Below are 25,840 nucleotides of genomic sequence, written 5' to 3' on the forward strand. Positions count from 1 at the left end.
GAGTCAAACTTCATGTTTCAAATGGACTTTTTTAAAAATTTAGTTGAGGAAAAAACAATCCCTAAAGTACAATGTGCCACTCAGCCAAATTGTGGCTTGTTTACCCAGGCTTGGGGAGTGGTGGGGATTTGTGATGTCCTGAGCTTTCTTTGCCTAAAAAAGGGAGAGCAGTAAGGAATGTCCACATGAACAAGTGACACAGTCCCTCAGCAGGTGACAGTAGAGTTGTCCCTGCTGAGGATCTGCTCCTGCAGCAGCAGAGGCATCTGCACGTTTTGATTGCAGGAGTTTTACCTGGCACTAGCCCTAGCCTAGGCCTGTGGACTGAAATATTTGTTAAAGTTGGAGTGTCCTAGGGTGCTCCTGGAGGCTGTCCTCTGCTGGAGCTCACCTCTAGGTCAGGGGTGGCTCCGTGTGGTGGAAAAGTCTCTCCTCCCACCCGAGCTTCCAAAGAAAGGCTCAGCAGTCTCTGTTGTTCAGTCTCAAGGCAGTTTTTTGCATGTTATCTAAAAGATTTTCTTCTGGGGCTGCTGTGGTTTGCTCACAGCTCAGGCAGAGGCACACACACACCCTGACATCCTCTCTGACTTCTTCTAAATGTTTACAGTTTTCCCCAATACCTATTACCTATATTAAATGGTGCTTTTCTACTCTAAACCAATCTGTGAGTGCCAACATCACCAAGAACATGGAGGTGAGGAAGGAGAAAGAGGGAGGACAGGACAGGCCCAAATCCCAAATCCATCTTAAAACCTCTGACCCCCATGGACAAAACCAAAACCCCCCTGTACAGCACTCAAAAATTCTTCCCTTTACTTTGTGACTACTTCTACTCTAATATCTAAACTTTTGTGACTTCTTGTTCTTCCTGCAAGGTTGGTAACTCATTCCATGGCTCAAACTCAAAATCCCAGCTGTTTCCAGCTGCCTGCCAGGGTCTCAAATGCTTCTGACCTGGGCCTGGAACCTCCAAAAATGTCTGAGGGACATTTTGAGTTTCGACAGTCCTCCAGTTTAGATGGAAGGAATCCAGTTTAAATGCCCCAAGCTTCTTCATGCCATGAGCTGAGTGGGGATGGTCAGGACATGGACTTCCAAAGGATGTTCCTTCACCACTGGTGAGGATGCACAGCACAGAGATAACACAGGAGCGTCCACAGAAATGAGCAGGGGGTCCCAAGCAACTCCTGTCATTGTAGGATTGATGATAATGCACATTTTGATTAATTTTTTTTAATGTTATGACTATTGTGCATCTCCTGTACTCATACCCTGACTCTAACCAGCCCAGTGAGTCTCTCTAACCCCAGGGAGACTGAGGATGTTCTGCGTGAGAGGGCTGAGGGCTTGGATTCTTCTGAAGGACAACATCAAAATGCCTTGAATAGATGCTTGTGCTCCTCCTCTGCACTCATCCCAAATCCTCACTGAAGCCAGTCAGGAGCACGAAATATTGGTGGAAGTTCCTGCTCAGGTTTCAATTCTCCCTCTGACTTCAGTGCACTTAGAAGCAGGGTGGCAGCTCCATCCTGCCCCTCTGGTGAGTACAGACACAGCTCCCCCAAACCCAGCCAAAGCACCACAGACACGAGCCAGGACCTCAGGGGTTTGTTTTCCCAAAGGTGCAGTCTCACTTTGAAGCTGGTGGCACAAAAAACCATAATTGACAGCTCCTAGGACACACAAATTTTGAAAAAGCTTGGATCTGGAAATAAACTCAGATGTTTTAGCTCCTTAACATCAAATCAATCCCTCAAGCAGCCTGGGCTCTCCAGGTTGTCCTGTGCAGGTGACAGGATGCACAGAGCTCGCCCCTGGGATCAGTTCTGCTCTCCTGAGTTCTTCCAAGTCTTTTTAAACCCCCAGCAGTGAATGCACCACAAAAATCAGAGTGAGCAGCTCACTTTGGAGGGATGTGACTGTCTTCTCCTTCCAGTGCCTTCAGTGAATGAACTCCTGTGTGGTTTATGTTGCTCAGGTGTCCAGAAAGGGATTTTGAGCTCCTCCTTCCCATGGTTTTCAGGACTGTTACGTCTCAAGATCCATCCCCTTGTATGGAAACCAGAACCAAGCCTGACACCAGTTTTTTTCTAACTCCTAATATGCCCCTGTTTTCAGCAAATACAGCTTGGTTTGCTCAGCTGGGAGAGCAAAAGGCTTTGGTGAAGCTGAATTCCCCTGCTCATCCCGTGTGTGGATGACACCCATCTGCTCCTTGGCAAACAGAGCTCTGCAGCAGCTCTGGGTCTATCCCCGCTCCTGTCAGCACCTCTGCTTGTTCTGTGGCCTTTGAAGACACTTCTGTCTCCAGGCAGTTCCTCCCAGGCACATCATTTCCTTTTCCCCACATGCAAGGACGTGTTGCTGAACCCTTCGTGCTCCTTTGTAGCCGCGGCACGAAGCGATACGCGTGCCAAAAAATGAGGAAGGGTTCCAGAAACAACGAGTTCTTTGTGTCCCAGCAGCTGATGGAGCCACTGTCTCCTGGGCTGAGCACGCAGAAAAGCCTCTTCTTGCATGGTTGACCTCCACTCCCTTAGGTACAGAGGTTTTCTCACACATTCACTGCGTGAATGTATTCCCTGCAAATCCAGCCCGCCAGGGAAACGGGGAATGTGGGACACACAGGAAAGGATTTTTGAAGAATGATCAATACTTTGTGTATTTGGGATTTTCCTTTCAAGGTCTCCTGGACTGCACTGGACAAACTATTGTGTCCTACATGGTGCCTACTCCAAAACCAGAGAAATTAATTTCAGTTCTGATTCTGTGCTCATCCGAGCTCCATCAGCTGAAGTGGAGGCAGGGCTCTCCTTCCTCAGCTGTTTTTCCCAAATTTTGTTTAAGAATGTCCTGTTATCATGTGTAGTAGCCAATGGAATTAATTTCCATTCTAGAAACCCCATTATTAGTGTTGGTTTCATGGTTAAAGCATTACACTAAAAGACAGAACTCTCTTTCCTTACTGCTCTCCCAAAAACTTTCTGGATGACCCCAGCCAGTTGTTGATCTCAGTATTCCACTTTTGGGGTTGGGTTTTTTTGGTACATCCTCATTCCTTTTGCTGGCTTTATATGATAAAATTTTTGTCCTTTCAGGTAAAAAAAAAAAAAATTATCACTGCTCCTCAGACCAATCCTCCCAGCAAGAAGCTTTTAGCTGACCCCAAAAGTGCGGGCAACTCCAGGTTAAATTGGACAGGCTCTTATTTCTTGGCATTCCAGACAAAGTTTGGTCTATCCAGCTGCCTGAAAGCCTTTGGAGGCTCTGAGTTCCAGATCTAGTTTGGACTGATGGTTTTTTGTTTTTTTTTCACAGATGTTTTGAGCCGTTTGGAAGCCGTGGCACGTAAACACACGAATGCTCGACGCTGGAGATGAAAGAGCTGCTTACCTGGAATCGAGGAAAATCAGTTTTAAATCCAAGCTGGCTCTGAACATAAACATGTTGCTGTGGAGCTTGATCTCAGTGATTGCACTGGGAGGCAAAGATTGCCCCACGGCCACCAGCCCCACGATTTGGTAACAGGAGTCGTACAGGGACATATCCAGCATGTACTGGCGGATCTTCAAGTAGCCACTGCAGTGGATCACCTGGAAAAAGAGGAAAACACCCTCAGGATCTGATGGAAAAGCCCCAAATCTGCTGCCCACCCAGCCTCAATGAGCTTATAAAAACACATATCGTGTTTTTGTCTTCTTTTCTGCCTGGGTGAGGGTTGGGATTGAGAGCGCTCGAGATGGTATTTCATGTTCAGACCCAGATGTTTATTAGTTCTTATTTCTATCACAGTCCTACAAGTCATGAGTTCTACAGAATTTCACTGAAAAGCTATAAAATGGCTCTGTATCTATCTCTACAAGGCCTTTTAAGGATAAACTGTCCAATTAAGAAATGACACGTCTCTATTGGACACAAAATGAGTTCACAGAAGCTTGGTAAGTTCAAAAGAGAAAAAGAGATAATTTTATTTCTGACCTCGCAATATATAGAATTCCAAAAGTGCCAGTGGATTGGAGAGTGAAATTGCCACCTCTCCATCCACACTGATCAAACCAAAATCCATCAATTCTCTCCTCCCACAAAGAATGCAAAACAATCATTATTTACACAGTGTGTGAGAACTCCAATAGAAATATATAAACATTATCAGAAGGATAAAGAAGATTTATGAGAACTTTAAAACTTTCAAAAGAGCTATAAAAGAAAACGTAACACTTTTAAAAATCAGGGTAACATTGACATCTCAATTATTTTCACTTTTAACCCAATACCCAACCACCCGTGCCCGCAATGGGACTTTTTTATCCAATTGCACAAAACCACCCAAACCCATGGAGAAGGAGGTGAAGGAGAAGGAGCAGCCTCCACCCTAAAACCTCCATCTTGCTTTATATCTATTCCTGCATTCTAAACCCTTCAACTCTGAGTTTCCACCCTGTGCTATCACACACTTCCATTCCAACTCCACACCTGTAATCTCAGTTTTATTATTGAATTTTGGAAGCTTCTCCACGGCCTCAGGTCAGTGCAGTGTTCTCCTGGGGGTCAGTGCTGGCAGCACAGAAAGCCCAAAATTCTGAGTATCCCGGGTTCCAACAGACACACTCCCCCATGACATTAAAATCTGGGACATCTGTTGATTGCAGTTAATTTGTAAATAGAGATTAAGACTCAGTAAGTGCAGTTTTGTGTTTGCTGACAGCATGATTAATCCAGTAGTGAAGCACCTCCTCTCTGAGGGACTGCCTAATTGCTTTCTAATTAATACTTTAAGCTCCTTGATACAGATTTCTTGTAGATACAGCCAGAATTCCTGTCCATTTATTTAAAAAAATATCTGGAAGTTGCTTATTTTAAATGTCCATCTCTCTCGCACACACAGTCAAAGATGAATAAAGACATTTACATTTTAATGAGTTATTATTCTGATGTAAGTATAGGCACTTTAAAAAAGACACTTTAAGAACCCAGTGGGTATTGATCACAACAGCAATAAAAATTAACTGATGTTTATGCAAATGCACCAGAAAGGAGTTTTAAAGTTCTCTGCTCAAGATCAGAGGGTTTTGGTTTGGTTTTGGGGTTTTTTTTGACACGTGACCAAGCCCAAAGTCCTGAGCTCAGATTTCGGGATCCCTGGGTACAACTGCTGCTCACAGAGGTGATAATGACAGTGTTAGACTGTAAAAATTCAGTGTCAGCTAAAGGGGAGGGGGAAATGTAACCTGGGGCCTATTCCAGGCCAGAAGATTTATTTAGTGTGGTCCTGGTGTTCAGAAATCATCAGTGCCCCTGCCAGCTTTCTGGCCCAAGCAGCAGGAATATCACATCCCTTTGCTGAATTTCTCTGTTCGTTTCTCTTTTAACTGTGTTCTGTGGAAAGGAATTAATTTTCAGCGTATTTATTGCTCTAAACCACCTACCAAGCATCACCTGGAAATTGGCTCCTCCTGCTTAACCTTCCTCCTCTCCAATTTTTCAATTTTTAGCAAAAGCACAGTCAGATCTCTCAGCAGATCTCAATTCCCCCATCACTTGGCCCATGAGTTTTTTTCTGTGCTTCAGCTAATGAGGTGATTTCTTAAAAATTAAGCCCTGACTTTAAGCACAGTCGCATGGAATAAATTTAAGGCAACATCTCTCTAGACGAGAGAAATTCTTTGATTTTTCACTGTGCAAACTTTTAACAGTGAGCCAGAGAAAGCGATGCCTCTGATTAGCAGTGATAATTGGGAATTAAAAAAACCCAAAAACCCCCAAAGCCACGTGGAGATGCCACGATTGAAGCTCAGAGGAATCTGATTTCAGATTCAGCTTTGGGACAGGACCATTTTTGTGGGGAGCAGCTGAGCAAACAGGGCTCAGTGTCATGAAGAATTATCAGTGCCTACACTGCACATCTGAAAATAAAAAAATACTGCAAATCTGAAAATAAAAATTGCCTGCACATCTGAAGAGAAAAACTACTGCACATCTGAGAATAAAAACTGCCTGCACGTCTGGAAATAAAAAATACTGCAAATCTGAAAATAGAAATTGCCTGCACATCTGAAAATTAAAAATACTGCATATCTGAAAATAAAACCTACCTGTAAAGATGAAAATAAGAGCTACTGCACAACTGAAAATTAAAACTGCCTGGACATATAATAAATAAAAACTACTGCACATCTGAAAATAAAAGCTGCCTGTAAAGTTGAAAACTGTCTGTAAAGTTGAAAATAAAAACTACTGCAAATCTGAAAATAATAATTGCCTGTAAAGATGAAAATAAGAACTACTGCACATCTGAAAATAAAAACTTCTGCACATCTGAAAATACAAACTTCTGCAAATCTGAAAATAAAAGCTACTGCAAGTCTGGAAATAAAATCTACTGCAAATCTGGAAAAAAAAAATCTGCCTGCACATCTGAAAATAAAAACTACTGCAAATCTTAAAATAAAATAAACTACTGCACATCTGAAAATCAAAACTACTCCAAATCTGGGAATAAAATCTGCCTGCAAATACGAAAATAAAAACTCCTCAAAGGACAGCTGTTATTTTACCACTACAGTGGCTTCTTATTTCATGTCATAAATAAAAAAAAATCATACAAACAGCAAGATTTACAAACGGACTTGGTGGTTTAGTACAGTTCCACCCTGAGGGGATGGCAGTGGTTGAGTTTTTTAGTGTTGAGGCCAAGGAGGTGCCTGGTGCAGCTGGGTGGGATGTGGCAAATATCCAAATTCCTGTGCCTGGGTTCCTGCCTCACCTGCCTCCTGTTCCATGGGGGAATAAAACCAAACTGTTTTATTCCTCTATAGAACAGGGGAAATATATATATATATATATGTGTGTGTGTGTGTGTGTGTGTGTGTGTGTGTGTGTGTGTGTGTGTATGTATATATATATGTATATATATATATATATATATATATGTAATAAACCAAACTGTGCTCTCCTGGTAGCTCCAGGGCTGGCTCAAATTAATTCCCAGGGACCAAGGTGAGGTGTGTGCCACCAAGTTTAAATTTTAATTACTGAGGGCATTTGGGGCATTTTTCTGATTCTTCTCATCACAAACTTTGCTCTCAGCTACACATAAGTAAAAATAAACCCCAAACCGAACACCTAAATAAACTTGCCAATTGTCAAGTATTTCAGGGGTGGAGAAGCAATTTATAAACATTACCTTGTAGCCACTGCAGGTCAGGCCTGCGTTCCTCTTGGCCAGGACGCACTTCATCCTCAGGAAGAAGGATCTCTCGATTTCATATTCTGAAAGCACAAAGCACATTTTGCTGCTGATTTATTCCTGAAGATCCCAAACCTGCCCACAACATTGCCTTTCCCAGAGGTGTTGATGTTTCAGCTTTGGGTAGAAGCAGAAATCAGCTGATGCCCGAGGTTTTAGCACAAACAGTGCCTTGGGCACTGCCAGGGTGTCATGGGGTGATGTTGTGATGTTGGTACCCAAAATTGTGGTTCTGTCCAGGGGCAGCCACAGCTTCACCTGTGCCAGGCCTGCCCACCCTCACAGGGAAGGATTTTTCCCCAACATCCCACCTAAACTTGGGGTTTTTCAGTGTGAAGCCATTCCCTGTGTGCTGTCCCTCCATCCCTGGAAATTGTCTCTCTCCAGCTTTCCTGGGGCTCCTCCAGGCCCTGCCAGGCCACCCTGAGCTCAGCCCAAAGCTTCTCCTGTGCAGCTGTGTGGGAACCCCGGCCTTATTCTGGGTTCCCATGTGGTGCTGAAATTCCTCCTCCAACCTGTGATTCCAAAGAAAAACTGCACAGGCTTTTGCTGTTTGGTCTCAAGGCAGTTTATTGTGAGTTATCTAAAAGATTTTCTTCTCGGGCTGGGGCTGCTTGGTCAGCAGCCCAGGCAGAGGCACACACACACACCCTGACATCCTCTCTGTCTGTGTCTTCTTCTCTCTCCCCACCCAGGGCTGCTGCTCTCTTTTATATGGTACATTACGTGTTACATGTTTATAGTTTTCCCCCAATACCTACTACCTATATTGCAAAGTGCTTTTCTACTCTAAACCAATCTGTGAGTGCCAACATCACCAAGAACATGGAGGTGAGGAAGAAGAAGGAGGAAGAACAGGATCAGCCCACTTTCCTCCATCTTAGAACTTCTGACCCCCATGTACAAAGTAAAAACCCCCTGGACAGGTGCTAAAACCCCCCTGTACAATACTAAAAAAATTTCCCCTCTACTTTGTAATTACTTTTACTATCCCATCTAACCCTTTGTGACTGCTTGTTCCACCTCCAAAGTTGGTAACTCATTCCATGGCTCAAACTCAAAATCCCAGCTGTTTCCAGCTGCCTGCTGGGATCTAAAATGCTTCTGACCAAGGCCTGGAACCTCTAAAAAATGTCTGAGAGACATTTTGAGTTCTGACACAGGTGAACAATCCCAGCTGTGCCAGCCTTTCTTCCCCAGAGGAATATCCTAAAACTCATCCAGTGCCACCCCAGCCATGGCAGGGACAGCCTCCATTATCCCAGAGTGCTCCAACCTGGCCTTGGGCACTGCCAGGGATCCAGGGGAATCTGGGAATTCCATCCCAGCCCCTGCCCACCCTGCCAGGGAACAATTCCCAATTCTCCATCTCCCACCTAACCCTGTCCTTTGTCAGTTTAAAACCATTCCCCCTTGCCCTCAGGAGAAGTTCCTCTCCAGCTCTCCTGGAGCCCCTCAGGCCCTGGAAAAGGCTCTGAGGTCTCCTGGAAGCTTCTCCCCTCCAGGCTGAGCAGGAAAAAGGACACCACAACTTCCATCCCTTCATTCGGAGCAAGGGTGACACCAAATTCCAAACCAAAAAAAAAAGAGCTGCAGGGCTCATACAGAAGAGATGCCTGGAAAACCCACAATTTCAGGATAATCCTAGAAGGTGGGAATCCAGGATCAGCAAAAGGGACTTGCAAATGCCTCAGTTTTCCCTAGGAAAGATTTGTTGTGGTAGAAAAGCAAAACCAGTTCTGCTGTCAGCCCATCCTGGAGTTCCAAACTTGCACAAACTGCCCAAATTTCCTCCCCATTTGGGCAGTTTGTTCTGTTTCGTGCCTGTGTTCAGAATCCTGGCAGTGCTGCAGAGGGGAAATTCTCCATTATCATTCCCATCATATCCAAACTCATCCATTTACTGACATTCCCCTAAATTCCCTTTTGCTCCTCCAAGTGAAGCTCCCGAAGTTTTCTTGGGGAAGGATCTCAGCAAAAAAGAAAATAACAAATTTTTACGCTCTGCTTTGGTAAATTTTACTGTTAATTACCAATGAAAAGAGATGTTTTAATGAGTTGTCAGCAATTTGGCCTCTTCTTCCACTTTTGCAAATCAAAATTTATAATTATAATTTGAAAACTAGAATTTCTAAAATGACTATTTCTATGTGTCTCAGATTTAAAGTAACCCTAACAAACAGTGGCAACAGGATCATATTAACCCATCTCCTCTCAGTAATGGTTCTCCTGTAAAATACTTTTAAATTAATGACAATTAAAATACCTATCCATGCTGGTATTTTGCCTATGTACTACTAGAAAAATTCTTCATAAGCTCATGCAAAAAACATCTTGCCAGATGCAAATTTTTTCTACTCCCTTCTTTAAATATGAAATTTCTGCATATAGGGAAGTTGGAGGAAAATTCTGCACAGGGATTTGTTGCTTGGCTGAGGGAAACAAAGCCCTTAAAGCATCAAGTGGAGTGGGGAAAGGCTGACATAATGTATTCCACATTCTTCTGCAGCTTCCATCAGGTTGTAACTCATCATTTCTGAATGATCCAGCTGTTTGCAGAAAACTGGGATAACTGCAGGAACTTCCACATTTCTCTCCCTGCTCTGGGGAATGTTAATAAACTGCTTTCAGCCCACCACGCCTCGCCCTGTGAGTCAGCAAAATTTGGGAAGTTATGGATGCGTTTTAAAGCTTTCAAATCCCAGGAAAAGCATCTAAAAGCAATAAGAGACACACATTGTCTGCCTGCAAACACACGTGGAAGGGCAGCATTGATTAATTCCTTCTCCTGGTTAACCTGCAGTGCAAATATTTTTAATTTTCTTGTCTCGCTTGCAGCAGCTGCCAGGACAAGAGATGGATGGGTCGGGAAGTGTTGCTGCTCTGCTGTGTTGTGAAGTGGGAAAAAAAGATTTCTGCATCAAAAGGGAGACAGAGCAGCAAGCCAGATGTTTTGGTTGGAATATTTGAGGCCTTAAGGTCCTGGTTGCTCATGGTCATCCCAGCCTGTGTTGGCATTCCATGGTTTTCCCTTCAAAGACCTCTCTGCTGGGAGCTGGATGTGATCAATAATCCTGGAGCAACCCCAGCACCCAGTCCCTGAAATCCAGCCCCAATTTCATCCTCCTCCAAAGCACTCATGACCCCTGGAGGGGGCACTTGGTGGCATTGCATTGATGCCTCAGGTTTGAGCTTTTCTATTTTCCACATTCTGTGCTGCTTTAGTGTGTGGCTCTGGGCTTCACATGATGGGATGCTGAGCTCTGTGCACAGAGCAGAGACAAAACAATTCCTGCTCCAGCTGGGCACCAAGGACAAATGATCCAAACCTCAGGCCAGGAGCACAAACAGCGTGGGCTGGAGAGAGAAAAACAAGCAGGGTGGGACTGATGGGCTGGAGCTGGAATGGGACAATGAACTCCAAGGTGCCAATGGAGCAGAACTGATCCCAGGGAGAGCCCCGGGAGCGCTCGTGCATTTTGGGACCATTTTGGGTCATTTGGGTGCAGCCCTGGCTGGGCTCTGGAGCTGCCCAAGGTGCATCCATGGAGGAGATCCTTGAATAAATCCCTGCTTTATTCTCTGCTCCAGCTCAGCCTTCCCAAGCCATCAGTGTCACAAACCCCTGCCAGCCTTGTCCCCTCACCGTGCCAGAGCCAAAACTCTTTGCTGCTGAGCTCTGGCAGCTCGGGCTGGCCGGGATGTTTGGATTGAAGCTCTGTGTGAGGACAGGAAAGGTTCAAAGCCCTCAAGGCCTGCGGGAAGTTCTGGAGCTGCTGTCCATCCTCCTCCCCCCGAGTGCTGGGGCTGCTCTGGGTGCCAGCATAGAAGGAAGATCTAAAAGCTCTCAGAGAATGCCCAAGGGAGGAACACGAGGATGGTGAAGGACCTGGAGGCGTCACACAAGGAGAGGACACCTGGAATGTGCAGCTGGAGCAGAGGAAGCTGAGGGGAAGTTCAGGGGCTGCAGCTCCAACCGAGGCCACCTCTGATCTGTGACCTGACAGGACCCAGGGAGCTCCTGGAGCTGCTGTTTAGGTTGGATTTTGGGAGAAAGTTCTTCCCCCAGAGGGTGCTGGGCACTGCCCAGGTGTAGACAGGCTTAGCAGCTGGTCTGCAGAGCAAACAACTAAGCTAGCAGCAGAAGAAATTAATAAAATATGAGTTTATCCATCGCAAAGAAAAAAACAAGGCTGTTAACATAGGAACTGATAAAATAAATACACAAGGGATATTAGCTTAGTGAACAACATCCATACCTTAATAATTTGCTGTAGACTCTTACCAATTAATTATTAATATTAATTACTTTATAGCAGTAAAATACAGTAAGCTTTTACTCTGTCCAATAAAGATAATGAGCTGTTTTAATATAACTAATAACTTAAGATCACGCTTTGTTAAGGGTATAAAACTTGAAAACGCCTTGTAATAAAGTAATGTTGAGTTTTGGGTTTTTTTCCTAGGGTCAGGGTTGGGATTAAATGTGTGAGATGGCATTTGGCATTTTTTGTTTGGATTTAGATGTTTATTCGTTTTTGTCTATATTACAGTTTGTAAGTTGTGAGTTTTACTGTGCTTCACACTGACAACCTACAAAATGGAGATTTTTTTTTTTCTATGAGGAATTTTAAGGATAAATTGTTTAATTAAGAAATGATACTTAGATTATTTTTACTTTTAACTTAATCAGCTACTTATGGTCAGCAGTGGGGACTTTTTTATCCAATTACACAAAACCACCGAAACCCATGGAAAAGGAGGTGAAGGAGAAAGTGAAGGAGGAGGAGGAGGAGGAAGAGGAGGAGTAGAACTAAGATTTTAGGTGTGGAGTTTGAATAGGAATTTAATAGAATACCACAGCGTAGAAAACTTAAAGTTTTAAAATATAGTAATATATATAAAAAAAAATAGAGGTTTGAGAGCAGAGACTAGTCCTTCTTCTTCACCTTCTTCTCCATAAATTTAAGTAGTATTGAGGAATTAAATAAAAAAGACCACATTGCAGACCACAAGTAATTAGTTATTGGGTTAAAAGTAAAAATCATTTAAATGTCATTTCTTAATTAGGCAGTTTATCCTTAAAAGACCTTGTAGAGAAAAAAATACAGCTCCATTGTTAGTGTATTAAAGCAGTGTAAAACTCAGGGTTTGTAGGACAATAATATCAATAAAAACTAATAAATATCAAATTCCAAACAAGGAAAACCATCTCATACATTTAATCCCAACCCTAAAAAAAAAAAGTAAAAAAAAATTGCTATGAAATCCAAACTTCTGGAATCATGTGATTATTTGAATATTTCCCTGTCTTTTAGGGAAACAAATTAGCTGCACTGTGCCTTGTTCTACATGAAACATGAGGACAACCAGGGCAAACTTTAAAAATTAAAATATAATAATTTAAGTATTTTTATGCTTTATAAATAATATGGGGTTTGTTTTTCCCAATACTGATTTATCTGAAGGAAAACAACGTGACAGTGGGGACTGTGTAAAGAAACACACTGTGTGCTTTTTTGCAAAGCAATAATTTGCATTTCCCTGAGAAATAAATAAAAAGGCGGCACCCAAATGTACAGAAACTCTAAAACCAGAAGTCAAAAATAATCTGTGCTCTGAGTTATTTAATCCCAGTATCAGAATATCACAAAGCACAGGTATTGTGGATATTTGTGATTTTTTTCCTCTCGAAACAGATCTTACCCAGCTACAGCTGCTGGACTAAAAATGGAGATAAATATCTGAGCTTTATCTGAGGGAAATATCTTGAGCAAGGCAAGAACTGTGAGCCAAGCTGGAAATTTGGGGTATAAAAGTCTGTGTCTGCAGTGAAATATTGATTTGACCCCAGATTGCAGAAATTTATAAGATAATACAGTTCTAAAAGGAAATTTTTGATTCCACCAAGTGACTTGATGATTCAGGCATGTTTAAAAATATTTAAAAGAGAGAAAATCAAACTGACGTGACAAAAAATGCCATTAAAATAGTCTGGTTTCCTCTTGTTTTTTGTTTTTATTTTTAATCAAGGTACTTTCACTTCACTGCTCTTTAAGTTATTTGTAGAACTCCATGTTTGACTTAAATATTGAAAATATCTACTCAGATACAGGCAGGAGTTGCCTCATTCCTGTCATTTATTCACTGGATTAAATAAAAAACTTGCTTTGGTTATTGCAGGCCAGGTAGTTTCACATTATACCCCAAGATTTTAATGGGGTAAATCCCATTAAAATGGGATTAATGGATAAATCCCTGCAGGAAAGGGAATTACTGGCACAGGGAAGACAACAGTAAATAAATATTTGTTCATTCCATGCATTTTAGAAAGATTTAGCTGTAGATTATGGATATTTTTATACACACTCTCCAGAACTGAGATAAAATATAATAATCCCTGAACAGAACAGAATTCCTTTATTTATCTCCTCCAGGGCTGGAAATCCAAAGGAGATGTTGTTGCTTTGAGGTTTTTAGCATTTAATTTCCTCTGCCACACAAAATTTGATACAAAACACACATAAATGGACCAAAATTGAAAATAATTTTCCTTATTCTGACCCTAAATTTCCTTATCCATGTAGGATGAGGCAAAGGAAGCTGCAGAGAATGAGGGATTGATCTGGGAAGAATGGGAAAATTATGGAATTAATTATTTGGTTTTGACACACAAATTAATCCCAGTCGGTTGCTCCTGGCTTTAAATCTGTAAAAATCTCCAGTAATGGATTGAAAAATGTTTAAATTTTAAGGAAAACAGGAGGATGCTGCCATTGCCAAGCCAGCAGTTATAAAAATATCTCACTACTAATTCTGGGTATCATCAAACCTCATGAAAACTCTTGGATTTCACAGAATTATTGAGGCTGGGAGAGACTTTAAAGATTATCCAGTCCCACCATGAAAATCACCTTTAAATCATTTATATCAGGGGTGTCTCCTCTGTTTTTCAGTAAGTTGGGAAAAGGGAGCAAAATGCTGATTTTTAAAAATATCAATATTTTTAAAAAAATTCTAACAGAGGGATGAACAAAATATGAAATAATCATATAGAGGAGTTTGAGAAAAATAAGAGTTACTTTTCTAAAACACCAAGGGAGGGTTTTTTTCCCTGACAATCTGTTTGGGGAGGGAGAAAAGAGGAGGCTGAGATAATTCTTGCATTTCCAGCATTTGGAGCAGTCCAGGTGCTCCCAGGAACATCAACATTCCCTGAATTCCGAATTCTCAGTTCTGCCCTGATGGAATCACAGAGGCCAGAACCAAGCCCAGGCACCAAAACAGCAAAAAAACCCCATAATAATCCTGAACAAAATTGTCACAAGAACCCAAAATTCCTCTTGTGTTTTAAGAGCTGTGCTTGGAAAAGTCTGACAAAAACTGGCAGCTTAAATCAATAAATCCAGATAAATCAATTATGAAATACAAGTGGGAGCTCCATTGTGGTGGAGCCAGACTGGTTCTGATCTTTGAAATTCAAAAGAATTGCCCCAAGGAAGCACAAACTAAAGAAATGAGAATATTTTTGTTGTTTCTGACACAGAAATTGCAACACTTGAGGTGACAGCTTCCCACACAAAGGGTGGGGTCAGTATTTCTGTGGGTGACAGCAGAAGGGGACATGATTTCCCACAAAAAGTCGCTTTTTAAATGAGATTTTCTAAACCCAAGGCCTTTACCAAACCCATTTCTGCTCTGCCTACAGTGGAGAATATTAACTCTGGGGTTTTTTTTTTGTCCAATTTTAATTAAACAGTTGTTTTAAAATATTTAAAATATTTTTCCATTTCACAATTAGCTGATGTTTTGTTAGTTTTTTCATTGTTCAGTTGAGGGTTCCTTATTCCCTGTAAGAACATAAAATCCTGGATCAAGTTTTGAGTTCCTGGTGCTCCCTTATTTGGGCTTCAAACAGGAGAAATAGGAATAGAAATAGAAATGGAAATGGAAATAGAAATAGAAATGGAAATGCAAATGGAAATGGAAATGGAAATGGAAATGGAAATGGAAATGGAAGTGGAAGTGGAAGTGGAAATGGAAGTGGAAGTGGAAGTGGAAATGGAAATGGAAATAGAAAAATACAAAATTATAAAATAGAATTATGAATACTATAACTATAAATATAAGCACAAAATAGAAATATATAAGTGCAAAATCAATAAATATAAATATATATATAAATATAAATACGGGTTCATGGAATGCTTTGGGTTGCAATTTGTCACATTTTAGCCTGGAATTGTTGTTTGGTTTTTTTTTTTTTAATTATTTTTCCACTGTGCTTTAATGGCAGATCTCAGAAATACCTTGCAGGAGGTGAGGGTGAAGAGGCTGGTGGGCAGTGAGGACAGCAGTCATCTCATCGTGATCCGAGGGGTGGATGTACTCATAAATGCTGTTTCCAGTGAGCTCCACCTGGGAAAAAACCATGGAATAAAAGCAGCTGGATCCTTTTCTGCCCTCAAACCCTCCAGTGTTCAAACATGGGCTGGGTGTATCAAAAGCATCTTCCAAATCACAGCCATTAATCCCAATTAATTCTTTCCTCAGCAGTGATTGATGCCAGCGAGGTTTTTGTGGGAATTTCTGGTGTTGCACCAGAGACAGAAGAGCTCCTGTTAGGGCTGGGAACGAAGTGATAAATTAGAGCAGCTGGAGAAATGTTAAATTGCCACAAACGGGAGGAAAACTCGGAGCTGTAGAAATGCCTCTCAGGAAGGCAAATATTAAAATAAAAATGATGTTCCTCCGGGTTCCCAGAAACTCTCACCTGCTCTCACCCAATCCCTTTGTGTTTTCCCACCACCAGCAGGGCCAAAATGAATTTTTCTAAGGATAATTGAGAAACAGGGGTTTGGAAATGGTTTTTATGGGTTTATATCCTTGTTTTCTCTGCCTCTTGAGCTCTATTTTCTCTTATAGCCATTAATTCTAATATCACTGTTACAGACACAGGACAACTCCTAACTTCTTTTTTAGCCAAGGTTGGGATTAAATATGTGAGAGGGAATTTCTTGTTGGGACTCAGGTGTTTATCAGTTCTTGTCTCTGTCACAGCCTCACAAACCCTGAGTTCTGCAGCACTTCACTCCAGCAAACTCAAAATGGAGCCCATCTCTCTCTCTGCAAGGCCTTTGAAGGATCAACTGTCCAATTAAGAAATGACACCTCAATTATTTTCACTTTTAACCCAATACCCAACCACCCGTGCCCACAATGGGACTTTTTTATCCAATTGCACAAAACCACCCAAACCCATGGAGAAGGAGGTGAAGGAGAAGGAGAAGGAGAAGGAGAAGGAGAAGGAGAAGGAGAAGGAGAAGGAGAAGGAGAAGGAGAAGGAGAAGGAGAAGGAGAAGGAGAAGGAGAAGGAGAAGGAGAAGGAGAAGGAGAAGGAGAAGGAGAAGGAGAAGGAGAAGGAGCAGCCTCCACCCTAAAACCTCCATCTTGCTTTATATCTATTCCTGCATTCTAAACCCTTCAACTCTGAGTTCCCACCCTGTGCTATCACACACTTCCATTCCAACTCCACACCTGTAATCTCAGTTTTATTATGGAATTTTGGAAGCTTCTCCACGGCCTCAGGTCAGTGCAGTGTTCTCCTGGGGGTCAGTGCTGGCAGCACAGAAATTCCCAAATTCTCAGCAGCCAGGCTTCCAACAAACACACATACAAAGAACTCCACTTTTTTTTTTTTTTTTTCATTGAAAAATACTGATTACTACAAAAATGAAGGTACACAAATGGCCTCTGGCAGAGCCCAAAATCAGATTTCCGTGGATTTTCACTTTTCTGAACAAGCACTCTCAGTGAAGATCTGCCTTAAATATTTGTGTGTTCCCTGTCCTGCCCTGAACTTTGCCTGCACAGGATGCGTTCCTGCCTTTCCCACTGCTAACAGTGGCAAAAAAAACAAAAAGAGCCTCGTGCTCCCCATGTCCCCCCTGCCAGCTCAGCTTGCCACCCCCCAAACCCCGAGAAAAGTCCTCAGAAATCTGGAGGAATGGATTTAAGGGAGAAAAGGAGCTGAATTCCTTTATTTATCTCCTCCAAGTCTGGGAATCCAGAGGAGATGTTGGTGCTTTGAGGTTTTTAGCAATTAATTTCCTCTGCCACACAAAATACACATAAACTGACAAAAATTGAAAATAATTTTCCTTATTCCGACCCTAAATTTTCTTTTCAATGTAGGATGAGGCAAAGGAAGACTCAGAGAATGAGGACTTGATCTGGAAACAGAGCTGAATTTCTTTATTTATTGCCTCCAAGTCTAATCTAAAAGGAGATGCTGTCACTTTGATGTTTTTAATTGATTAATTACCTCTGCCACACAAAATTTGGCACAAAACACACATAAACGAACAAAAACTGAAAATCATTTTCCTTATTCCAACCCTAAATTTTCTTATCAATGTAGGATGAGGCAAAGGAAGCTGCAGAGAATGAGGAATCGATCAGGGAAGATCAGGAAGGATTTTGGGATTATTTGCTTTTGACATAGAAATCAATCCCAGTCAGTTGCTCCTGGCTTTAAATTTGTAAGTATCTCCAAAAAACAAATTAAAAAAAAATATTTCAATGTTAAGGAAAACAGAAGGCTGCTGCCACGGCAGGGTTTGTCAATAGTTGTGAGCTGCCCCGGGCCCCCCAGATCAGAGGTGCAGGAATTGAAGTAATTCTGAGCCAATCCTGCTCCTCTGCTCAGATCCTCCGAGTTGCCTTTTCTTTGGAATAAATGAAGTTGTCTGCCCCCACAAAGCAATCCTTTTTTTTTTTTTTTTCCTCCTTAAAATGTTCCTCATCCTTCCATTTTCTGCATTATTCATGGAATGTCCCTTCCCAGGGCTGTGCAAACTCACTTTTGTTGGGTTTTTTTCTCCCCCCTAAGCATCTATTCCTCCTTTCCCCTTTCCAACAGCCCCTCCCTGCAAACACAAAAACATCAACACTGAGCTGATACTCTAACCAGAGAGAAAATTCACTGGGGGAGGGAAAGAAGGGGGGAAATAGAGGGAAAAAATAAGGACAGGGGAGATGGAGAAGAGAAAGAAAGAGAAAGAGAGAAAATTAAAGAGAGGGGAAAGGAAAGGAAGGGAAAGGAAGGGAAAGGAAAGGAAAGGAAAGGAAAGGAAAGGAAAGGAAGGGAAAGGAAAGGAAAGGAAAGGAAAGGAAAGGAAAGGAAAGGAAAGGAAAGGAAAGGAAAGGAAAGGAAAGGAAAGGAAAGGAAAGGAAAGGAAAGGAAAGGAAAGGAAAGGAAAGGAAAGGAAAGGAAAGGAAAGGAAAGGAAAGGAAAGGAAAGGAAAGGAAAGGAAAGGAAAGGAAAGGAAAGGAAAGGAAAGGAAAGGAAAGGAAAGGAAAGGAAAGGAAAGGAAAGGAAAGGAAAGGAAAGGAAAGGAAAGGAAAGGAAAGGAAAGGAAAGGAAAGGAAAGGAAAGGAAAGGAAAGGAAAGGAAAGGAAAGGAAAGGAAAGGAAAGAAAGGAAGGAAAGGGACAGGAAAGGAAAGGAAAGGAAAGGAAAGGAAAGGAAAGGAAAGGAAAGGAAAGGAAAGGAAAGGAAAGGAAAGGAAAGGGGAAGGAAAGGGGAAGGAAAGGAAAGGAAAAAGGGAAATAAGAGAAAGAAGAAGATGGAATGAGGAAGGAGATTATTTCCATTGCTTCATGTATGTAATTTTCTCTAAAAGTTGCCCTTAAAAAACACTGGATGCTCCTTTTTAGGCCAGAAACAGGTGGGGGTTTGCTGCAGGAACACCCAACGTCCAATTTTTTGCCAGGGAAGAAGGAAAACACAAAATCTCCCCGTGAGTCATGCCTGGAATTTCTCTGGAATTTTTCTGTTTATTTATAATTACAAGGGGACAAGCATCCTGCAAATATCCATAGGTGTTTTCATAAACATCCTGATTACATTTAGAAAAATCTAAAAATTCTATTGGTGATGGACTTTTCATTTTCAGAACATGACAAAATTTCCAAGGATCATCACTCATAACCCTCTTCTTGTTATTTTATCTTTGGTGAAGAGTGATTTTTTTTTTTCACTGACGGTTTTGCCCTTGGAATTAAAACATTTTTAGCAGAGAATTTCCCTTTAAAAAAAAAAAAGGACAGAATGGGCTGTGTATAAATTCCCTATAAATAAATAAATATTCCAATAAATATCCCTTCAATTTAGAGATTTTCTGACAGAAAAAAACCCAATCAAGCTGACCAAGTCCATCAGCTGCAGGTGGTGTTTTCTCTTAAAAAGTGTCACTCGTGGATGGCTCTTGCTTTTCCCAAACTCATCACCTGTTTTAAAATCCTTCCTCATGGAAATGCACCTTTTTCCACAGGATTCAAAGGGTCAGAGGTCACGGGTTTAACCAACATTTCATTTTTGTCCAGGAGTTTATGTCTAAAATTCAAGCCTGAAATTCTTTCTGCGATCGCGACTGGTTTTCCTTGTTATACCACAGAAAGTGTTTTTATTCTGGTGGGTTTATTTGCAACCTCAGAAAAATCAGCAGGAGGTGAAGGTGCAGTGCTGACTGTGGGCAGTTTTGGTGAATTTTGGGTGAGTTTGAGGTGGCACCTCTGAGTTTTTTAGGTGATGGGATTTATTTTTCCTCTACACAGGCAGGAAGGGTGGGTTCAGCTCACATCTTCACTGCATGGTTCAGCAGGTCCCAAGACCCTCAGTTAAGACTTTTTAAGGAGTTATTGACAAATAAAACACTGCCAACAAGGATATTTATGTTTTTGACCCAATCCTTAAATATTTCATCTTATTAAAACCCATGTTACAGTTGAGCTCTCTTAGCCAATCATGCACACAAACCCACAGTGCTGCATTCTGAACTCCTTGTTTACCTCTGGAACTGCTTTTATTTTTATATCTTAAACTCTAAAACTCTAAACTTTCCTTAGCTGAACCTGTCTCTGCTTTAAACTACAAATCCACATTCTCCCTTCCAGCACCTAAGTTTGGGAGCCTTTTCCAAGGTCCCAGCTCAAATCCTGGATTTAATTCTAAGTTTTGGCTTCCAGGCCCAAAGTTCTGGGAGTTCCCTGCATTTCACATTCCAACAACTAACCCCAAAATTGACTTTTAAAATTGACTTTAAAACATAAAACCACCAGCAAAGAGATGGGGGCTAAGGCAGAGTCAAATAACCAAAATATGGATCCATAATTTGGAGCCTCACCCCTGCTAGGCACATTTTTTAAAGCCTACAGTGAAACCCTGAGAAGTTTAAAAATATGGAAATTCTACAGTTCAATTCATAAAGCTCTGAATTGAACTCTGCAATTGCCTCAGGTTATTAAAGCAACTTCCTTAATGCTGTTTTTAATAGCTGTAAATACCAAATCTCAGCATTTCCTACTAACAGGGACTTTATGAGGAACTCAGATTTTTTTTTTTTTCCAACCAAGGAATGATTCATAATAAACACACCGGGATAAGTGGATGGATTCTAGAGCAAATAATTACATATTTTTCCTCTCACAGACCCATTGAATAAAAACAAAATAAACTCCATGGAAAGTTCTGATATTTGTGGTTGAATATTTTAAGATTTATCAAAAGTCAAAGATAAGCCTGGCTCCTTCATGGATCCAGCAAACTGCTGGAATAAACTCCAGACCTTCCAATTAAATTAAAATTTGTCGTTCCCCATTGTTCCCCAAGAGGATTTTTCTTTCTTTTTTTTTTTTTTTCCTGCTCCAGCTGGGAGCAAATCGAACTCCAAAGGCACAAATGAAGTGGCAGGGCCACAAATGAAGATGTGGCCTTTTCAGAATGGTAATTCTAAAAAGATATTTTATTAATATACTGGTTAATATTTATAAATATTTTATAGATAGTAATAGTCTATTAATAAAATATATTAATTATATTCATAATTACATTAATTATATTAATAAAAATAAGATCTTTTTTCAGAAACTCTGCTTCTGAGGCAAATCCCTGCCTAAAAACAATCTTTAATTCTGGATTGCAATGTATAACTGGTTTAGGCAGCCTGGCTTTTGCTCAAGCTCTAATTTCTCCCTGCTGAAGTTCAATCCGAAGTTCAATTCAAGCAGAAGATAAAGGCCACTGTAGCAGGCCTCCAAAAACAGCCTGCAAAAATCACATTAAATGGCTTTTTTTTTGTTTTTAATTAATTTAGTTTAAATGTATATTTTGAAACAAACGGCACTGGGAGTGGAAATTGATGTGTGGGCTAGTTAATTGTCCAATTATTTCATTTAAATTTGTTTCTGTGCCCACTCAAAAGGGTTTTTTCCACTCAGCACCGCTCAGCTTGCTTTGGCACTTGTTGGAAATATAACGTGGAATTATGATGGAATTATTATTATGGGATATATTATGGCTGGCTGAATTTCCTTCTCCTGCCCAAGCCCCTCCTTGTCGATGGCAGGGGCAGAAATTCCAGGATTTCCAGAGCAGTGGGAACAAGAATTCCTCTGGAGGCCCTGGGAGCTGCCAGGAATATCCGGGGAAAAATGGATTTTTATTTGGAGAAGTGGGAGAAGGCCAAAACCGATGCTGGTGCTGCTTAAAGCAAAATTATCCCTTCAAAAAGAGAATATTGAGGCAGGGGAAGAACAGGTTGGTGATAAGTCCGGATGGAATGTTGTAAATAAATTTAAAAATCCATTAAAAATAAATGTAAAGGTTTTGTTTGTAAATAAGTTTTATCAAAAACCCCTTTTCTCTGTGAATTTTTGTGTTTTGAGAGACCCTTAAACTTTAAATCCCACAGCTTTCAAGCTCCGTTGTTTCAAACCTCTGCTGAAGTGAAAGGTTTGGCATTTTGCTGATTAAAAAAGCAAATTTTTTTGCTTCGTTTTATTTTGCTGCCTTTAAAAAGCCAAACCTCCTGATTTTCCTCAGCACTAAGAATTTATAGATATTTCCATGCACGTGGAATTCAGTCCATGCAGATGACCAGGAGGGATAAATAAAATTAAAACTTGTGTGACACTCCCTCTTCCTACAGGGGCCAAAGTCTGCTTAGTGTCCCATTGATCCCATAATTCTTTAATTTTTACAAATTACTGAGTTAATAATAACAGGAATAATTACAGTAATAATAATAATAATAATAATAATAATAATAATAATAATAAGAAGAAGAAGAAGAAGAAGAAATAAAATAATAATGATAAAACTAATAAATTAATATAATAATGATAATGATAATGATTATGATAATGATTACTATTATTATAATGATAATGATAATGATAATGATTATGATAATGATGATGATGATAATAATAATAATAATAATAATAATAATAATAATAATAATAAAGCAGCCTACAAGATCTGGTGGCTGGATATTCCTCCAAAAGAACAATTTCTGGGCAAAAAAATGGGAAGATTTTGGGAATAAAAGAATTCAGGACAGGGAGTTTCTGCTCCTGGAGGGAGGATGGGAATGCTCAGTGCTTTGGGCTGATGGCACTGGTGAAATGATGGATTTTAGCAGGAAACTCCTGAATCCTTCAGGATTTAAAATTCAGGGTGAGAGAAAGCCAGGCTGGAAAATGAGTAGAAAAGAAAATCTTTGTGTGGGGAAGTTGATTTTCAAGCAAAGTGAGATCTAAAGGAATTTGAGTATGAATTAAGTGGCGTGAAGCAACTGAAACTGCACCATAACAGAGTGAACAAACAGAACTAAAATGTTTCCTGCTCATATTTTTAAAATTAGCAGGTAAAAAAAAAAAAAAATGTATTTATGGTGGCTATTTATTCCCAAAATGACTTTTTAAAGAAGATCTTAGGGCAAGAAGGGTTTAGAAGTGGTTTTTATGGGTTTATATCCTTGTTTTCTCTACCTCTGGAGTTCTATTTTGTCTCACAGCCCCTAATTTTTATATCACTGTTATAAACGCACATTTCTTTCAATTAAAAATATGGATTACCACCAAAAAATAAAAGTACACAAATCATCCCCATTAAAACTCCCCTCTCTGTTTATGGAAGCAGCCACGGGATAAATTAACCAGATATTTTCAGAATATCCTCCTCTCACCTTTCATATTATATTATGAATATTCTATATTCCATATATTCTCTAATATATATATATAATATATATATTTATATATATAAATATAATCTATTATATATATTCTATATTCATTCTATAATATTCTCACCCTCATCTCCCCTGCTGCTTAGTCTTTATTCCAATTCCTTTATTTCTTTATAAATGTTTGATACACAACTGAACACTTCATTTCCTTGCAAGTCTCGTCCAGGGCATGCTGGAATTAATGAGGATTTTTTTAATTGGACTTTGGCAAAAAATAGGTCAGGTGCTATCAGTGAATTTCAGCTCCAACCAAAGGCATGGAAAGTCAAATTCTACAATAAATTCAAGTTTTTTTGCCCATGCCTGTCCCAAGAAGGCAAAAAAAAATTAGAAATGTCCATCTGAGAGGAAAAAAAAAAACCCATAAAAGCCCTCCTGGTTCTGGTGCAGAACAGCAGTAAAGTGAGTTTTATGAGTTCTATCACAACCATATAAAACGCTTTGCTGGAAACACCACTGAGCTGGAAAAACTCCGGAAAAACTGCCCTGAATGCCATGTGAACGCTCATAAATCTGCCCCCCTTTTAATTTTTATTTTTATTTTATTATTTTGATTTTTTTTTCTCCTCTCCCGGCACATTTACCATAAGCCCCCTGTTCCACAGGAGATTTCGCTGCCTTCCGTAGGCAGCCCCAATATCTGACACAATCTAAAGCTGCCGGCCTGGAATTGGGAGTTTTATTTTATTTTATTTTTGGTTCGGGCCCTGCCTCCAGCTGCAATTTGCAATATCAAATTATTTATGGCCCTTCTGAAAGGTCATGAGGAGTCAAATACAATGAACAAGAAGAGATATAAAGACAGGCCGATGTGGTGGCAAGGAAAGGGAATTTGAGTATTTAACCGAAGCCCTTTTCAAGGAGGGGAAAAAGGTTAAACAGCCCGGAAAAAAAAAAAAATTAAAATAAAAAAAATTAATTTAAATAAATAAATAATAAATAAATAAATAAATAAATAATAAAAAATTAATAAATTAATAAATAAAAATAATAAAAATAATAAAATAATAAAATAATAAAATAATGAAATAAAAATAAAAAATAAAATAAAAATAAAAATAAAAATAACAATAAAATAAAAAAAATAATAAAATAATAAAATAAAAAATAAAAAATAAAAAAATGAAAAATAAAAAATAAGAAATAAAAAATAAAAAATAAATAATAAATAATAAATAATAAATAATAAATAATAAATAATAAAATAATAAAATTATACGATAATAAAATAATAAAATAATAAAATAATAAAATAATAAAATAATAAAATAATAAAATAAAAATTAAAAATAAAAAATAAAAAATAAAAAATAAAAAATTAAAGATAAATAAAAATACAAAATAAAATATAAAAAATAAAGACTTGATATAAAGGAAAGGCATCGGTGTGAGGGTCCAAGTTTGTCTTTTAGCATTTTTTATTTTATTTCTGCTTTCGGTGCAGAGCACACCCCATACCTGGGACAGGCCGAGGTGCACGGATGCTGTTTCAGAAATGTACATTATTTTGCCATCGGACGCCACGACGAAAACAAAGCCGTCCAAAGTCTGAAATAAAGAGAAACACACAGGGTAAGAAGCAAGAAATCTGTTGAAAGCATTGACAGCGGGGAAAAAATAAATAAATAAATTAAAAAATATATATATATATATATATATTGGAGGATGATTTCTGACCTCAACAGCACAATTTAAGGAAAATAAATTTTTTCTGATTTTGTCCCCTTAAACTCAGGGGGGTTGTGAAATCCCCTCGTTCCCCTGCTGCAATTTCAGGGAATATTTTGCTGTAAATTCCAGTTTTTTAGTGCTTTAGCTCAAATCCTGAGCGCTGGGGAAGGCAGACTCTACTTTTTTTTTTGTGGCAGACTCTACCTTTTTATTTGCAATTTATTTAATGGCACCACGAGCAGCGTTGAAATTCGGCCGCGTTTTCATTTTCAAGAATGTATTTTGGAAGAGAGAATTCTCTGCTCTGTGGCAATGTGAACTCCCAAAAGGAAGCAGAAAAAGTCAGCATCCAAAATGTAATAAGTATTTTGAAAAATTAATTTTAATTTTCATTTTGAATTAATTTTGAATTTTTGAAATTTGAATTTTTGAATTTTAACCAATTAACAGATTTAGAGTCTCAAAGAGAATTTATCTTCCGAAAAAAATTAAGGAATTAATGGGTGGCTGTGTAGAAATAATCCTCCCTTCAATTTTGAGACTTTTTGATCTCTAAAACCCCACTCAAGCTGACCAACCTCACCCACTGTCAGCATCCCAAATTATTTGGATATTCACAAATATCCAAATATCACAAATATTTCTCGTTGAGTGGGATGAAGTTTTCTCCTTTGCAGTCTGCAAACCTCAACCAACTCAAGCTTGAGATCCAATCCTGCAAATTCTCCTTGGCAGGAGATTGGCTGGGAGGGCAAATGTTGCTCGTGTGAGTAACAAAAAAAAAATAAAATAATAAAGTTTGATTTAGTCAGATATTCTTTATGTGAGGA

At 39.7% G+C, this 25,840-nt stretch overlaps 2 protein-coding genes across 2 annotated transcripts in view; one reads left to right on the plus strand and one right to left on the minus strand.

Moving 5' to 3' along the window:
• HLCS (holocarboxylase synthetase) overlaps positions 1–3,406 on the plus strand; it is a 144,758-nt gene extending 141,352 nt beyond the window's left edge. Inside the window, exon 12 of the transcript XR_013339545.1 lies at positions 3,319–3,406. The gene's annotated coding sequence lies outside the window, so the exon portion shown is untranslated. The remainder of the gene's footprint in view (positions 1–3,318) is intronic.
• SIM2 (SIM bHLH transcription factor 2) overlaps positions 1–25,840 on the minus strand; it is a 58,421-nt gene that overhangs the window by 19,235 nt on the left and 13,346 nt on the right. Inside the window, exons 3-6 of the mRNA XM_077781706.1 lie at positions 24,798–24,887; positions 15,556–15,664; positions 7,184–7,269; positions 3,394–3,593 (exon numbers count right to left, since the gene is read on the minus strand). Coding sequence (XP_077637832.1) covers positions 3,394–3,593; positions 7,184–7,269; positions 15,556–15,664; positions 24,798–24,887 — 485 coding nt within the window. The remainder of the gene's footprint in view (positions 1–3,393; positions 3,594–7,183; positions 7,270–15,555; positions 15,665–24,797; positions 24,888–25,840) is intronic.

This window comes from Lonchura striata, chromosome 2 (genome assembly GCF_046129695.1).
Source record: "Lonchura striata isolate bLonStr1 chromosome 2, bLonStr1.mat, whole genome shotgun sequence".
In the NCBI taxonomy this organism is placed as follows: domain Eukaryota; kingdom Metazoa; phylum Chordata; class Aves; order Passeriformes; family Estrildidae; genus Lonchura; species Lonchura striata.